Source organism: Ambystoma mexicanum, chromosome 4p, assembly GCF_040938575.1.
Source record: "Ambystoma mexicanum isolate Mex_15411 chromosome 4p, UKY_AmexF1_1, whole genome shotgun sequence".
In the NCBI taxonomy this organism is placed as follows: domain Eukaryota; kingdom Metazoa; phylum Chordata; class Amphibia; order Caudata; family Ambystomatidae; genus Ambystoma; species Ambystoma mexicanum.
Genome location: NC_090927.1, coordinates 908404269 through 908420617, shown reverse-complemented (window position 1 = coordinate 908420617; position 16349 = coordinate 908404269). Strand labels below are relative to the sequence as shown.

The 16349-nt window shown below is 46.4% G+C and overlaps 1 protein-coding gene across 1 annotated transcript in view; it reads right to left on the bottom strand.

Annotated features, from left to right (window-relative positions):
• Positions 1 to 16349, bottom strand: part of LOC138452873 (ras-related GTP-binding protein D-like) — a 309285-nt gene that overhangs the window by 280424 nt on the left and 12512 nt on the right. The window contains exon 2 of the mRNA XM_069605222.1: positions 9200 to 9314. Coding sequence (XP_069461323.1) covers positions 9200 to 9314 — 115 coding nt within the window. The remainder of the gene's footprint in view (positions 1 to 9199; positions 9315 to 16349) is intronic.

Sequence of the window (16349 nt, the reverse complement as noted above, 5' to 3'; positions counted from 1 at the left end):
GGATAATAGACAGGATATTAGATTAATTGGGCTAATGAGAGTCAAATGCAATAAATGTGGAGGTGACTTCCATTGAAACTACGTCTGATGGAGTCTAGATACATTTGTCTTTTTAGATGTGCAACAGATGGGCTGAACAAGGAACATGAGATGTATGTGTTTTTGTAAAAAGGTAAGATCATTATGAGATTTACAAACTGAAACTTATCCCATTATATTTGACATAGGCCTTCCATGCATACGCTTTGAGGTTGTAACAAACTGTATATTGATGTACTTGTACAATCACCATCCAAATGTGCGCTGCACCCGATACAGACCTTAGCTACATATATTTTCAACAAATAATTAGAGTATAATTAAATTCCATCGATTAGGAGGTGCTCTGTTCAACAATACCAATTATAGAACCTAATTAGAATTAGGTTTGGTGGAATCCGTTCTAACATATAGCTAACATGTACATCTTTTTGTAGTCTCAAGCAACGTATGATTACTAGGTATTTTAAATGCGTTACCTCATTGATTTCTGGAGTTTGACTGCTAAGACACCAATGTCCACCGGGCTGAGTTGTGCAAACACCTATTTCGAAGGGATTGTGTCCTCCGACGTATTCCTTATCTTTGATATCCATTCCAGCTTGCTGGCCTCGTACATTTTTTCCAGTAGAGGGCGCTGCGCGTCGACGTCCCTCAAGTCAGTGTCCCTCGACAGCCTCTGTATCGGCGCCGACGTCATCATGAGTATAAATAGACTTGCGCAGCGTCCGCTGCTCAGTTCCGTTTTTCCACGCTTCGTTTGCCTCGGAAATGTAACGCTCGGTTACATTCTTCATAAAAATCTTATTTCTTCGAAAATCTAAATTTATATCGATGGCATCTTCATCCGAACCAATCGACTCCACGGTCCGGTTTCAAAAAATGTCACGACTGTGGAAAGAAAATGTCTTTAACGGATCCTCACAGGATCTGTTTGTGGTGCCTGGGATCGGAGCATCACTGTTCGGAGTGTGAGGACTGTATGTCCATGACGGCGAAAGCCTTGAAGGAGCGTAAGCGGAAGTTAGAAAGAGGTAAGGCTTTCATCTCCTCGTTGTCAAAAGAAACATTCCCGATCGAGATCTCGAAGCGGTTCCCATCATTCTTCGAGATCGAGACACTCTAAGAAGAGGCGTCATAGATCTCCCTCTTCCTCTAGTTCCCCAGAAAAGGTCACCTGCCCCACGAAACACAGCTCTCCGGCTAAGTGGGAGGAATTCCGCAAAAAAAATGCTTAGAGTCTCTGAGAAAGCAGCCTCAACCCCCTCGGAGACGTCTAAAGGTGATACCCTGGGTGAAAGACCCGAAAAATCAAAACGCAGTGAGTCGTTGAACCCGGCGAGTAAAAATACTCGAGAGCGTCATGAACCCTCGACTAAAGGCAATAAGACTGCGTCATCGACGCCGCCGTCAAAGATTCCTTCGACTCACAAATCTGCGTCATTGACACCTTTGTCGAAGGAACTTTTGACGCATAAATCTCTCGACCCCGATGAAGGACAAGCCTAGAACTGCCACTACGTCACAGGCACCAGAGATGTCGAAAGCCCCAACCATGACGTTGAGAGTGCCATCGACAATCTCGACGCCGCCGAGTAGTATTCCGATCCTCTCAAGTTAATCGAGGCCTTTTCCGATGTTTTCAACGCCCTTTTCAGGATTGTCAAAGCCTACAACGTCCACTTCGACAACCACGTTTTCTCAGGCCGTAACAACAAATTTGGCTCCTTCTCTAGAAATGGGGTTTACTCCATATCTAAGGTCTGATTACTTTAGAGCCTTGTCCTCCATATATGAGGAAGGGGAGGACTGACAATGAGAGACCCTTTGGTCTGCAAAGGACTACAATAACCATTCCAGAGGAATTAATCTCTGAAGAAAATAGGTTAAAAGACCTACAGGAGTCTGTACATGAGGCAAGTGGTATAGATACATCTCCAGAAGTTGGGTTTGCTAGACCAGACCCTGGAGAACATGCCGAGATACCTTCTAGGGCTCTTATGGCTAGAATAATTGAATTTATGGGGTGGACTACACCTGCACCTTCTTTTCAGCAAGATGACCTTACTGATATATTAGATAAAGGACTCCAAGAGGATCCCATTGTCCCTTTTCATGCTGCTCTGTAAAGAAAAATATCTGCAAATTTGGAGACTCCTGAAGTTATCACTCTCTGCTAAATACAGAGTATCAGCTTCATATCCTGAATATCTAAGCAAACATCCAACTCCAGAGAGTTTAGTTGTGCAGGCAGCGACTTCATCAAACAGTAAGTCGGCATACCCCACTATTCCACAAGACAGAGATGATAAAAGATTTTACGCGATGTCAAAAAAAGTATTTCCGGCATGTAGTATGGCGCTTAAATCTATCAATGCCACTTGCACGCTAGCAAGATTCAGCCACACACTTTGGGAGTGTGCTTCATCTGCGGCTGTCTCCCAGAAGGGGAAGAACGGGAAGCATTCTTAAACATCATCAGGGATGGAAAGGATGCAATGTGCGAGTCCCTTCAAACAGGCATTGACTCTGCTGACAGTATCAGCAGGGCCATGGCGACGAGTACCACAATCCGCAGGTTTGCGGAAGTCTGGGTTTGCTCCAGATGTGCAAGCCAAACTTCTAAATATGCCTTTTGACAGCACTTCTCTATTTGGAAAGAAGGCTGATGACAGCCTGGAGAAATTGCAAACATCCAAAGCAGCAGTGAAATCCCTTAGGGCTGCAATCCAGCAAACTCCAAATCAACCCACAGGGTCATCCTGGAGGGTTAAGTCCTTTCGCTTTTACTCCGCATTCGGAAAAGGCACAGGACCGCCAACTCAAAGGGGCCAGAGACGATTCACCTGTGGTGGACGGGGCAAAAGTACAAAATCTGCAGCATCAGGTGCTACTTTACCCTCAGCATCTGCGTCAGCCACTTCTAAACCCCTTTGAGGTCTCCCCTCACAAGACACCAGTAGGGGACAGGTTAACTCAACATCTGGCAGAATAGCAGGCTATTACGTCAGCTGCTTGGGCATTGGAGACAGTTGCCCACGGTTACTGCCTGCCTTTCCTACACACTCCTCAGAGTCATCCACCAGGGAACAACTCTTTGAAGTTTCTAGACCCGCTCCTTATGCAGGAGATTTCAGACCTGCTAGAGAAAGGTGCCATAGAACCAGTACCTGTAGGGGAGAGGAACAAGGGTTGGTATTCACCCTACTATCTAGTACCAAAGAAGGACGGAGGATTGAGACCCATCTTGGACTTGCGAGAATTGAACAAGTTCCTCAGGAAAGACAAGTTCAAGATGGTAACCCTTTCTCAGATCCTTCAGGCCCTCCAGCTTCAGGACTGGTTGGTATCTCTAGACCTTCAGGATGCTTATTTCCATGTGTCAATCCATCTTAAACACAGGAAATACCTGAGGTTCGCAATTGGCAACTCATTATCAATTTTGAGTTCTGCCATTTGGGCTGACCTCCGCCCCGAGGGTCTTTACCAAGCTAATGGCGTTTGTGGCTGCAAGTCTAAGGAGGGAAGGGATTCACGTCTACCCCTACCGGGATGACTGGTTGATCCGAGCAGTATCCCCGGAACAGGCTCAGATCCATCTAGATTATGTTTGCTACTTCCTTCACAAGCTGGGCTTCTCCATCAACTTAAAGAAGTCATAGATGATACCATCACAGAGACCTCAGTTCATTGGAGCAGTCCTGGACACATCCCTGGGAGGTGAGGGCTCAAGATATTCTACAGATGGTCACCAGGTTTCAAAATGCCCAACGTCTTCCAGCCTTTGACTTTTTTTAAGTTGCTCGACCTCATGGCATCCTGCATCTTCCTAGTGCCAGAGGCTCGCCTGAAAATGAGATCCCTCCAGTGGGCACCAAGGACCCAGTGGTCACAATTCTCAGGGAGAATGTCATATCTCCTAATTCCAGACAGAGTAGCTTGAGACCTTCATTGGTGGGCCTGTCGGGAGAACATCTTAAAAGGAGAACAGTTTTGGCAACCATGGCCGGATATAACAGTCATGGATGCTTCACTCACAGGGCGGGGAGCCCATGCCAACGACTTGACCATCAGTGGTCGTTGGTCTCCATCCGAGTCCAGACTACACATCAGCCTATTGGAGCTGAGAGCGATCAGGCTAGCGCTGAAAGATTTTCTGCCATCAGTACAGGGAATACATGTCCTGATAATGATGGACACCACAGTGGCCATGCACTACCTCAACAAAAGAGGACGCGTAGGGTCACTGCCACTGTGCAAAGAGGCAATGCAGCTCTGGTTTTGGGCAATTCAAGAAGGAATCTCTCTATCGGCAGTTTACCTAGCCGGAGAGAAGAACTTGACGGCGGATGCTCTGAGCAGGCAGAGCACAGTCTTCCACAAATGGGAACTAGCTCAGGAAGTCCTTCAAGAGATCTTCGCCCTTTGGGGAACCCCTCAAGTGGATCTGTTTGCCACCAGCATCAACAGGAAGTGCGATCAGTATTGCTCAAAGGAATTTCCCCTGAGAGGAGCTCTAGGGGACGCGTTCGTAGCGGACTGGGATAATCCACTTCTGTACGCATTTCCTCCAGTCCCCGTCATTCCTCAAATGATCAGGAGGTTGAGAAGATTCCGGAAACCCATGATCCTAATTGCCCCAGGGGAACGTGCTACCTGGATCTTCTAGACATGTCCATCTGCCCTTCTGATTCGTCTTCCGCAAAGAGAGGATCTTCTCTCGCAGAAGGGAGGTCAGGTTCTCCAACCCGGATATCAGAACCCTCAACCTTCACGCCTGGTTTCTGAAAGGTTGAAATACAAGGATTGGGATCTCCCGGATGACGTCATGGAGGTGTTGCTTTCAGCCTGAAGGCCAGCAACAAAGACTTTATGCCGCTGCAGTTGGGACAAATTTTGCAGCTGGTGTAGAGAAAAGAATATTGAACCCTTTTCACGTAATACACCGATGGCGTCATCTTTCTTGCTTTACTTGGCAAATTCAGGTCTGCAAGTTGGTACGATCAAGGGCTACCTCGCAGCGCTGTCAATCTTTAAGCGTACTGCTGAGGAGCCTTCATATTTCAAATTACCCTTAGTTATTCAATTTCTGAAAGGATTAACTAACATTTATCCCCCAAAACCTTTTCAAGTTCCATTGTGGAACCTAAACCTAGTCTTAAAGTTTCTGATGGGTACTCCTTTTGAACCACTTAATTCCTGTTCATTAAGGTTTCTCACTCCTAAAACAGTTTTTCTAGTGGCTCTAACCTCTGCCAGAAGAGTGAGCGAATTACAAGCTCTATCTTGCTAACCTTCTCAGACAATCTTTCATAAAGATATGGTTGTTTTACAAGTGAAGCCCAATTTTCTCCAAAAGGTGGCCTCCGAATTCCACATTACGACTCGAGGGACATCGACGCGCAGCGCCCTCTACTGGAAAAATGTCTGAGGCCAGCAAGCAGGAATGCATTATTTCAAAGATAAGGAATACGTCGGAGGACCATCCCATCGAAAGGACGTTACCAGTTTGGTAAGTAACTTGTTCACCTGTGCCCAACGATTTGAACAATAGGATTACAAATAGGATGTATTTGGCAATAATTTATTTGCCCAACACCATCTGAGGGGGAAACCTTAATCACTGACTGTACACGCACATTAGAAGCGTACAATAATACAATGGAGTAAGAGTTGTTTTATCTGGGACTACATTTCCCAATTAACTGCGCTTTCCATAACATGACATCACGCCCGTGCATGGCATCCGACAATGTAACAACAACATTGCTGATGGCTACGCCGCGTTATTAGCATGCGGAATGCATCGTGAGGTGAATCCTTACAGGACAACTCAATCATTGACCAGTAAGTACACAGAGAGGTCTAGCTTCAAATTATTAGACGGGCAAAGCCATATCTAAGACCCCAGGCAATGTCTAAATCTACGAGGGAATCGGGACAACCTACATAGGTAGGATTGGCTCTTATATTTTCTCAACATATTAACATTCTTGTGGCTGATTTTGTTGAGCACAAGAGGTCTGGGCATATACAGTCAGATTGCTATGGTATAATGCCATATGCCCATTTACACATTTATTGCTGTCTATTTGGTTTGCAGGGCAACTTAAAGAACTTGTTGGGCGAGTCCTTAACCGCTTTAGTTAGTCATACCTAACTCGTACAACTACCACTTTAGTTGCACCCCCATAGTGAATGATCTAGAATGGGACATAACCCGCTGCGATTATGCAATAGAATTAATATGGTTGGTAGAAGCACAACTCACCTTGGGCATACTACCCACACTACGTACACATGTAGTACAATTATAAGCACTCTTGAAGGAGCACTGCCAGAGGCAATCTACAGTGCATGGGACTTAAAAGTTAAAAGTTTAGATCCAGTTCAATTTCACTTAAATAAAACCATGTGGACCATACCTAACACGTTGCAATTAACCACAATAGCTGCACTAATCATGAAACTGAATGAATAACTATCTTTCTCAATCCATATATTCCTTCTCTTTCGCCCGGAATCTTGCTCTGTTTGGCTATGTACCAATAATTTGCACTTACTTTACGTTATGTACTTTTTTATGCATTATTCTTATCTTTACTTTCATGTTACAATCAACTCTACGAATTATCGAATGTGAACCAAACATTATCACTGTATCCACCATTGTACAATTTGCTTGGAAAATATGTGCACAGCCTTGAGAGAAACACTTCGTCGAAACACGTGTTGGCTGTTTTGTGCAATAAGGCCACCAGAAATTAAACACCATAAACATCTTTTCCAGGCTTTGGGATATTCATTCTATGGACAATGGATTTGAGGACGTTGAAGAATTGTATTGGCCGAGCGCTAAGTGCGAGTGGTCTCTACAAAATCTATTAATTACTGCACACACCGGCATCAAGTATAATGTTCTATTTTAATGCACTATGAGTATCTCGTAATCTCGTACAAATACGCACCAAGCGTTCGATATTTTCTCATTCAATGACAATTTCTCTGACGTTTTTCTAGATTAGGAAGATGGTCTTGTTAAAGCTTAAGTTTTCTGCAAGCTCCTTAACTGCAACCAGTTGCCACCTCTTCAAAAGAAGCATTTAGACTGGGCAGATACGTGGATTGGACAAATGACAAGCACCCATCTTTCCACTGCCAGAAACATATTTATTTATTATGTCATTTAATTTTACATTTTTAAAGCGCTCACACAGCCCACGGGCATCGAGGCGCTGTTACAGGAATTTGTCGGGTTTTAGTTGCACAATCGTTTTTTTTCGTCCTAAGCGCGGACCCGGGGATCGAACCTGCACTGCTTTGTGTAGTCTTGTTTCCAAGGAAAGCACGTTGATGCTGAGCTATCCTCCCAGTACAACATAGGTGTGTATTTAAAAGTCTACGACTCGTACAACAAAAAATAATGTGTTGGCCACTGGCAAAGATGGCTCTACTTCTCCAACACGCTTTGGTGGCCAAGATGTAAGGAAAATTCAGGTACTGTACTCCAATTCCTATACTGGCTGAAGGTGTTTTGCCCGGGGTTGGTCGAATATCATTTTTCAGCACATCACTCCGGTGACCTCTGTGAATCTGCATTAAATAATTCTGTGCAATTTCTCAGGGATTAAGTTATTTTGCAGAGATGCAAACCAGACAGAAGGGGGTGTGGAGGGTCGGAAAGCACATACTACTGAGAATAGGAGCGTGTCCTGCAATACTATACATGGGGCACAAATGGAGAAATGTACACACAAATGTCCTTTGACCAGATAACATTCCCCTATCCTTCGTAACTAATCGGCATTAAAAGCACTGAACCATGCCTGGCATAACCGTGCAGCCCCCTTAGCATAAAGCATCCCTCTGCATAATGGAGGCACATTATTTTCATTGTGGAAAGAAAAGCCCCCTGGTGCAGGAGGGCAGACACCATTTATGTAAATTAGCCTCATCACATGACTGAAAAGCACCAATGGCATAACAGAGCAACATCACTGGCATAAATAAGCAAGTACCACCCATGGCATGATTGAACATTATTTGGCATTTGTGAGCAGCTCCACTGGCATAAAGGAGAAGCACCACTGGCACAACTGAACAACATTACGGAGATATTGTTTCACAAAGGAGCACGAACGGCCTTTTTCAACTTCAAACAGTATATAAATGTTATTGATCATTGTACGGCATTCATGACTGACATTTTGTCACTCTACAGCATAGTGTAATACATACCCTGGTTCTCCTGTTACACTAACATTTGTCAAATGAGCATGATGTGTTTATACCCGCAACACAATATCAGGATAAGTAGTAAAGGTGTATTGGAAGCTGAATCAAAACATTGTTTTTCTTTTACTAAACTATGGAATTAATAAAAATCGCTCATATATTATTTTGACCCATCTCTTTTTCTGGCCAATTATTGACACAACTTGCATTTTTGGCAATCAAATGTTATCAATAAGCAACATACTTACTATAATTTCAATTTATAAAACGTTAATTTCTAAATTACAGTAAAATATCTGAAACAGCATTTAATAAATGTCAGCTTTAACTATTCAGACTTGCGCTGTGATACCTCTGTGTCTGGGCACTACTTACAAATGCAATAAATAAAATAAATAAACAATGCTTTTTTTAATCCACAGTAAGCCCAGATTTCTTTTTAAAAATCTACTTCAAAGACAAGATGACATCCCCCACCCACCAAAAAAACCTGAAGGAGTATGGCACATTTATATCAAATAAATGAAATTGTTGCTACGGTATGGGGCAGTGTACCGAAAATATTTTGAGGGCTGCTCTCAGCTCCTAATCGTCAAATTGATCTACGCCATTCTCACATACCACTGCATCTTGGGCGATAGGGACCAGCTTACGCTGATCTTGTTCTTGGGATGTTTTGGCCACTTACGTGGTTTGGGATAATCCTACTTCATCTCACCAAATAATTCAAAAAGGTTTCTTTCCTAGCTCAAATAAAACTGGCAACACTGTTCAAAAAACGAAAAAAGCCCACTTAACAAGCAAATCAACACTGAGACTGATGATTTTCTGATTGAATTATTTATTGTGTTATAGTGATCATCATTTAGATTTGCAGAATGGCACAGAGCAAGCAATTCAGCACCCCAAACTTAAGATTTCTCACCGAGATGAAGATGTTGAGCAGGTTCTCCAGAGTTGGCAGCTGGGGGATTAATTTCTGAACTACTTTACTGAAAGCTTCAAATATTGAATGGTCATAAATGCTTGTCAGATAAAATCTGAAACAAAGAAACAATGAGAATAAAAGTTTTTCTAAACATTTAAAAACTCCATTTTCAAAAGACGATTGACATTTAAATGACACGCCAGTCTTTAAGCCATTTGATCTCTGCTACCAGAACATTTGCCCCACCAACTAGCCTAGCAGTGGCCATGGCGTCTATTTTTGTATAGGTTCAGGCAAACACCCAAGTATTCTCTGACCATTTCTAGAATCAGCAAGAGCTCCTTCATTTCTCTGGCAAGGGTCTGAATGGTCAAAAGGCAAGAAGTACAAAACAGCAGGGGAGAAATGGGACATCCTCATCCGACACATCGAGGCATGGTTATTTCACATTGTTAACATAAATGCATGCTCGAGGTTTGGAGTACAGGGTCATTGCCAGGTTTATGCAATTGTTCAAATTAATGATCTTCTCAAACTATTTCTCTAAAGCAATGCAGGAAACAATTAAGAGCAAGAAAGACCATTCTTTTGGAAAGAAAAGCTACAAGCATAGGTGAACGCGAGTGATCTCCACTTAAGATCTCATGGGAGGGCGTGGTGTGGCTAAACAGATCAAGAAGAAGTTTGCCTTCATGGTTTTATAACCACTATCTATGTCCTCTCGTCCTTTTCTATCCACATTGTACAGGGAAATACAGAGCAGTCTATGATAGTTCTTGGGGTGGGGGTTGGAGAGTAGGGGTGGGAGCGGGTTGTATGGGTGCTAAGCGGGCTAGCATTGTAATATACAGATTGAAAACATCGAGAGATAAGGCTGTAACTGTCCTTCCATTTTTGTACAAAATAACAAAGCTTTTATGCTAAAGCAGCAGAGGCAGTACTTCTAAACCGCGATTTGCTGGATAACCCTGCCTTGGGCAACACATGATGCTCCCCTTTACTATGGACACTGTTCACTCTGGGTCTACACCTGCGTGTCTTCCAACACGCCAGAAAGTTCTTTAAAAGATTTGATCATACCAGTTAAAGGAATAGTGCGTTCAAAAATGTTAAAAGATGGGCAATAATACAAAATATATAATAAAACATCTTTTAAATGAAAGTTCCTATGTAAGATTTTACACAAATAATGTTTAAACCCATTTAAAATCAACACTAGGAGGAGTCCATTTTGTGAAATGGACGAGCCTCCTGTGCTCGAGTTAATCTCTGTCCTTGCGGCACTAATTAAACAAAAGCCACCTGCAGGTAGCTTTTATTACAGCAGCAGCTTTTGCTTCATTAGTTAGACGTGGAGAGCAGCAAATGCAGGCAGGAAGTCTGCTGCCTGGTAAGTGATTATTTTTTAACTTTTCCTATTAAAACCACCGCAATCATAAATACAACTGTGATGTATTTATGATTGCAGTGGTTTTCTTTCTATGTTTCCTGGGCTGGAGAAGCCTGGGAAACTTAGAAACCGCTGCAATCATAAATACAATTGTGTTGTATTATGAACGCAGCAGCTTTTATTTTGAGTCTCCCGGGTCCCTCGGGGCCAGTGGAGCCCAAAAGACTCAAAGCGAAAGCCACTACAATTATAAATACAATGTTGTTTTTATGATTTCCATTGTTTTCTAACCACAGCAATCATAAATACAACAACGTTGCATTTATAAAATCACTTCTCTGCTCTCCAGGTCTCACTAATGAAGCAAAAGCCTCTGCTGTAATAATAGCTACCAGCAGGTGGCTTTTGTTTCATTAGTGCCGCAAGGGCAGAGATTAACTCAAGCACAGGAGGCTCGTCCACTTCACAAAATGGACGCCTCCTAGTGCTTGATTTTAAACAGGTTTAAACATTATTTGTGGAAAATTTTACATAGGAACTTTCATTTACAAAATATTTTATTATATATTTTGTATTATTGCCCATCTTTAAAGCTCATAACATTTTTGAGCACACTATTCCTTTAAAAGTGTAAATAGAAGTCTGTAATTATTTTAAACAAAACGTTCATAATTATGTCATGTCAACAACTTAAAAACTGGAAGTCCTGGAAGGAAGGTGGCATACTTAAATTAGACTGTTATGCTTGTTGTGGAAAGAGTAGCCTTTTAGGGAGCTACAACACCATGCCCCCCATTTGCATTGAATGAGAAGAACAAGTTACTTTCTTACCTGGTAACGTTCTTTCGATGGGATGGTCCGAAGACTTATTCCATATCTATGACAGGTAATGTCCACAGCTGTGCTGCTTCGGAAAATCTTTGGCGTCTGCGTCCTGCGTCGATGACGTTGATGCGCCGTCCCCGAGGACCTTCTCCGACGGCCGACGTCACCCGATGTGATAAGTAGGACGCACAACGCCCATAGCCTCAGTTATAGTTTTTTCCCAGAACGTGTGCCACCAGTTTTCTGCCAGTCAGACACACGAGGCCTTGCGGAACGCAAGCTGCAATCGCAAAAGAAATTCTGCAGCGGGGAAGGCAGGGAGGGAGCGATATGGAATACGTCGTCGGACCATCCCATCGAAAGAACGTTACCAGGTAAGAAAGTAACTTGCTCTTCGAGGGGATTGGGTCCTCCGACGTATTCCATATCTATGACAGACTCCCAAAGAAGTACCAAGCAAGGAGGTGGGAAAGATTTTAGAATACAAATTTAGCATGCCCAATCAAATTGCGGAATAGAGAACTGCCTTGCCAAAGGCCAGATCTTGCCCCCTGATGGAATCGAGGGAATAGTGACGTACAAATGTATGTACGGAAGCCCAGGTGGCTGCATCGCAGATGTGACGAATAGGAACTCCCCTCTGCAGGGCAGTAGACGCAGCCACTCCTCTGGTAGAATGGGCCCGCAAGCCAGCCGGAGGGTCCTTACCCGCCAAGCGGTAACACTCAGATAGCTAAAATAATCCAACGAGACAGTCTGTTTCATCACAGCTTGTCCCAAACGCTTTCCAGCGTAACCAATGAAAAGTTGATCGTCCACTCTGACCCGGGACATGCGCGAAATATAAAAGCTCAACGCTCTCCTAGGATCAAGCCTATGAAGCCTCTCCTCTTCCTTACCAGGTTGCGGAGGAGGATAGAACGCCGGAAGAACAACCTTCTGGCTCAAATGAAATTCCGAAACCACCTTCGGAAGAAAAGAAGGACGCACTCTAAGGACAACCCTGTCCTTGTGAAATACAGTGAAGGGTGGCTTAACTGAAAGTGCCTGTAACTCACTCACTCTGCGAGCAGAAGTAACCGCAACTAAAAACAGTTTTCAGAGTTAACAGCCTCAAAGGGCAAGAATGTAAAGGCTCAAACGGAGCACCAATAAGAAACTTAAGAACAAGGTTCAAATCCCAACTTGGCACCAAAAAAGGTGACGGAGGGAACACATTAGTGAGCCCTTTCAAAAACTGCGAAATTAAAGGAATCTTAAAATAGGAACACTCTTCAGACGAGCGCTTAAATATGGACAGCGCCGCCAGGTAACCTTTAATGGTTCCCACTTGCAAGCCCCTGTGGGCCAAAGAAGCAAAAAAGACAAAACCATGGGAATGTCACATTCAAAAGAATCCACATTCTGAACTCTGCACCAGTCGCAGAACTTTCTCCAACGGCAAAGGTACAGAGACTTAGTTGCCGGCCACCTGGCCGAGAGCAACACCTCCATCACGTCTTCAGGGAGGTCCCAATCCTTATACCTCAACCTTTCAGAAGCCAAGCGTGAAGATTGAGGGATCTGACCTCTGGATGGAGAACCTGACCCCTCTCCCGTGAGAGCAGATTGTCTCGGTAGGGAAGACGACGTGGAGGGCAGATGGACAAGTCTAGAAGGTCCGGGTACCACGTCCTCCGGGCCCACGCCGGAGCAATGAGGATCATCCGGGAACCGAACCTCCGTAACCTCCGCAACACTTGGATGAAGGGGACTGGAGGAAACGCATACAGCAGTGGGAATGACCACTCCACCACGAACGCGTCTCCTAAGGCTCCTTTTGGAGGAAATTCCCGCGAGAAAAACCTTTCGCACTTCCGGTTGACACTGGAGGCGAAGAGATCCACTTGAGGGGTCCCCCAAAGGGCGAAGATCTCCAGGAGAATCTCCTGAGCCAGCTCCCACTCGTGAGAGATCGTGCTCTGCCTGCTCAGAGTGTCCGCCGTCTCGTTGTCGTCTCCGGCCAGATGAACTGCTGAGTTCGAAACTTCCTGCTGGATGGCCCAGAACTCGAGGTGCATCGCCTCCCTGCACAGCGGAAGTGTCCCTGCCCCCCCTTTTTGTTGAGGTAGTGCATGGCCACCGTGTTGTCCGTCAGAATCAGGACACTCTTCCCGCGCACAGTCGGCAGAAAAGCCTTCAGGGCTAGCCTGACGGCCCTCAGCTCCAACAGATTGATATGGAGTCTGGACTCAAAGGAGACCAACGACCGCTGACTGTCAGCTCGTTGGCATGAGCTCCCTATCCCGTGAGGGATGCGTCCGTCACTATCGTCACCTCCGGCCAGGGCAGCCAAAATGGGGCACCCTTCATCAGATTGCCCTCGACGGCCCACCACAGTAGGTCCCGGGCTGCCGAGGGCGGCACCTGAACAGGGTCCGACAGCCTGCCGGAGGAATGAGACCACTGGAGCTTGAGCGCCCACTGCAAAGATCTCATCCGCAGAAGAGCCTCAAGCACCAGAAGAATGCAGGATGCCATGAGGCCGAGCAGTCTCAAGAACTCGGACGCTGGGAGAGTCTGGGCAAACTGGAACTTGTGCACCATCTGCTGAATGTGAAGAGCCCTCACCTGAGGAGGAAAACACTGCCCCAGGGACGTGTCGAGCACTGCTCCGATGTACTGGAGCCGCTGCGTTGGTGTCAAATGGGACTTCTTTAAATTGAGGGAGAAGCCCAGCCTGTGAAGGGAGTGGCAGGTGACGGACAGATGATCCAGGACTTGCTCGGGAGAGCTCCCCCTGAACAACCAATCGTCCAGGTAGGGGTAGACGTGAATCCCCCCTTACCTGAGATGCGCTGCCACCACCACCATGAGCTTGGTGAAAACCCTCGGGCGGAGGACAATCCGAATGGCAGGACCCGAAACTGAAAGTGTGAGTCGCCAACCGCGAACCTCAGGTACTTCTTGTGCTTGGGATGGATCGGCACATGGAAGTAAGCATCCTTGAGGTCGAGAGACACCAACCAGTCCTGAAGTTGAAGGTCCTGGAGGACTTGAGAAAGAGTCACCATCTTGAACTTGTCCTTCCTGAGGAGTTTGTTCAAACCGCGCAAGTCCATGATGGGTCTCAATCCTCCGTCTTTCTTTGAAATAAAAAAATAAGGGGAATACCATCCCTTGTTCCTCTCCGCTACAGGCACCAGTTCTATGGCGCCTTTCTCCAGCAGGGCTTGAATTTCCTGCGCAAGGAGCGGATCCGGACTCTTCAAAGAGAGGTTCCCTGGTGGATTGTCGTGAGGCCTCTGCCGAAAAGGAAGACAGTAGCCGTGGATTATGATCTCCAGAACCCACACATCTGAAGTAATGGCTTGCCACTCTACAAGATGCTGCGCCAGCCTTCCCCCAACCGGCGAACCATGGGACCTGGCCTCATGACTGAGTGGTAGCGGCTGCGGCGTTGCCTGAGGGCAAAGAGGCAACTGCCCGAGCGGCATTGGCACCTTGAGTATCTTTGTTTACACCTCTGGCACTCTTACGATGGCCTCTTTGACTGCTCGCTCCTCTCGCTTTTTCTGAAGGACGAGTAATAGCGAAAGGAACCTCCCCTCCATTGCTGTCCCCTAGGACGAAAAGGCGGAGGTTGTCGAACTGCAGCGCCCAACGACTTTGCTGCAGCTTTCGTGGTCTGCAACCTCTCAAGGCTCTCGTCAGCCTTGCTGCCAAAAAGGTGTTCACCGTCAAAGGGCATGTTGAGGAGCCGGGACTGCACATCAGGAGCGAACCCAGACTTCCTCAACCACGCAAACCTGCGCATTACGGTGCTCGCCGCCATGGACCGGCTGACACAATCCGCCAAGTCCAAACCCGACTGAACGGCCTCACACATGGCATCCTTGCCATCCTGAACCATAGCAAGGAAACTATCCAGTTCGGCCCCTTTGGGAATATGATCAGCCGCTAATGCAACACAGTTCCACAGAGTGTGCGTGAAACGAGACAAGGCACATATGGAGTTGGCCGCCTGAAGCGCCATACCCCCAGAAGAAAACACTTTCTTCGCCCAGCCGTCAAAACATTTGTCGTCTCTATCCGGAGGGATGGTAGGATACGACGCCTGCTTTGCCGGGGCCGTAGCTGCCTGCACCACCAAACTCTCCGGGGTGGGGTGCCTAGACAAGTAGCAGGGGTCACTACTGGCTGGACGGTATTTTCACGACAAAGACTTGCCCACTGCCGGGAGACTCTCCGGAGCAGTCCAAGCCGCCGCCACCCTTCTCTGCAAAGCCATATGAAAAGGCAAAACCGGGTCAGTGGGTGAACCGAGATCAAGGATGTCCGTGAGATCATCCTGAACGAACTCCCCAGGGGGAGCCGACCAACCCAAGTACTCGGTAACCCGAGACATAAGGCGACGATATGACGAATCGGCATGAGTGCCAGGCTCCGGCCGACAAAACTAAACCTCCGGAGAGGTGTCCAATCCACTGGCATCATGCAATGACTGCCTCAGGTCATCAAACTGACTATGGCCCGAGATAAGTTCATCCGGAACCGGAACCGGAACCAGACTGCCATCAGAGCCTTCATCACCCTCTGAAATGTACTCCAGGCGGGGAGAGGAAGACCTCTGCGGACCAAAGCAGTGCCGGACCTTAGCTATAGCCTTTTAAGGGGCAAACCCTGTGCCACGGGGCCCCTCCGACACCACCGCCCCGAAAGGCGTTGAGGGCGCCGAGCGAGTCGGCGCGGGCAGAAAAGGCATCGAGGGCGCCGAGCGAGTCAGCGCCGGCGTCGACAGAAAAGGTGTCGACATCGAGCGAATCGGCATCGACGTCAGCTGCAACGCCTCCAGCATCGGCGGCGTCGACACAGTCCTCGAAGCGGGAGCTCCGAGCGCGTCTCTCGACAGCCTGGGCACCAACGGTGTCGACGACCCCCTCGAAGACGGAA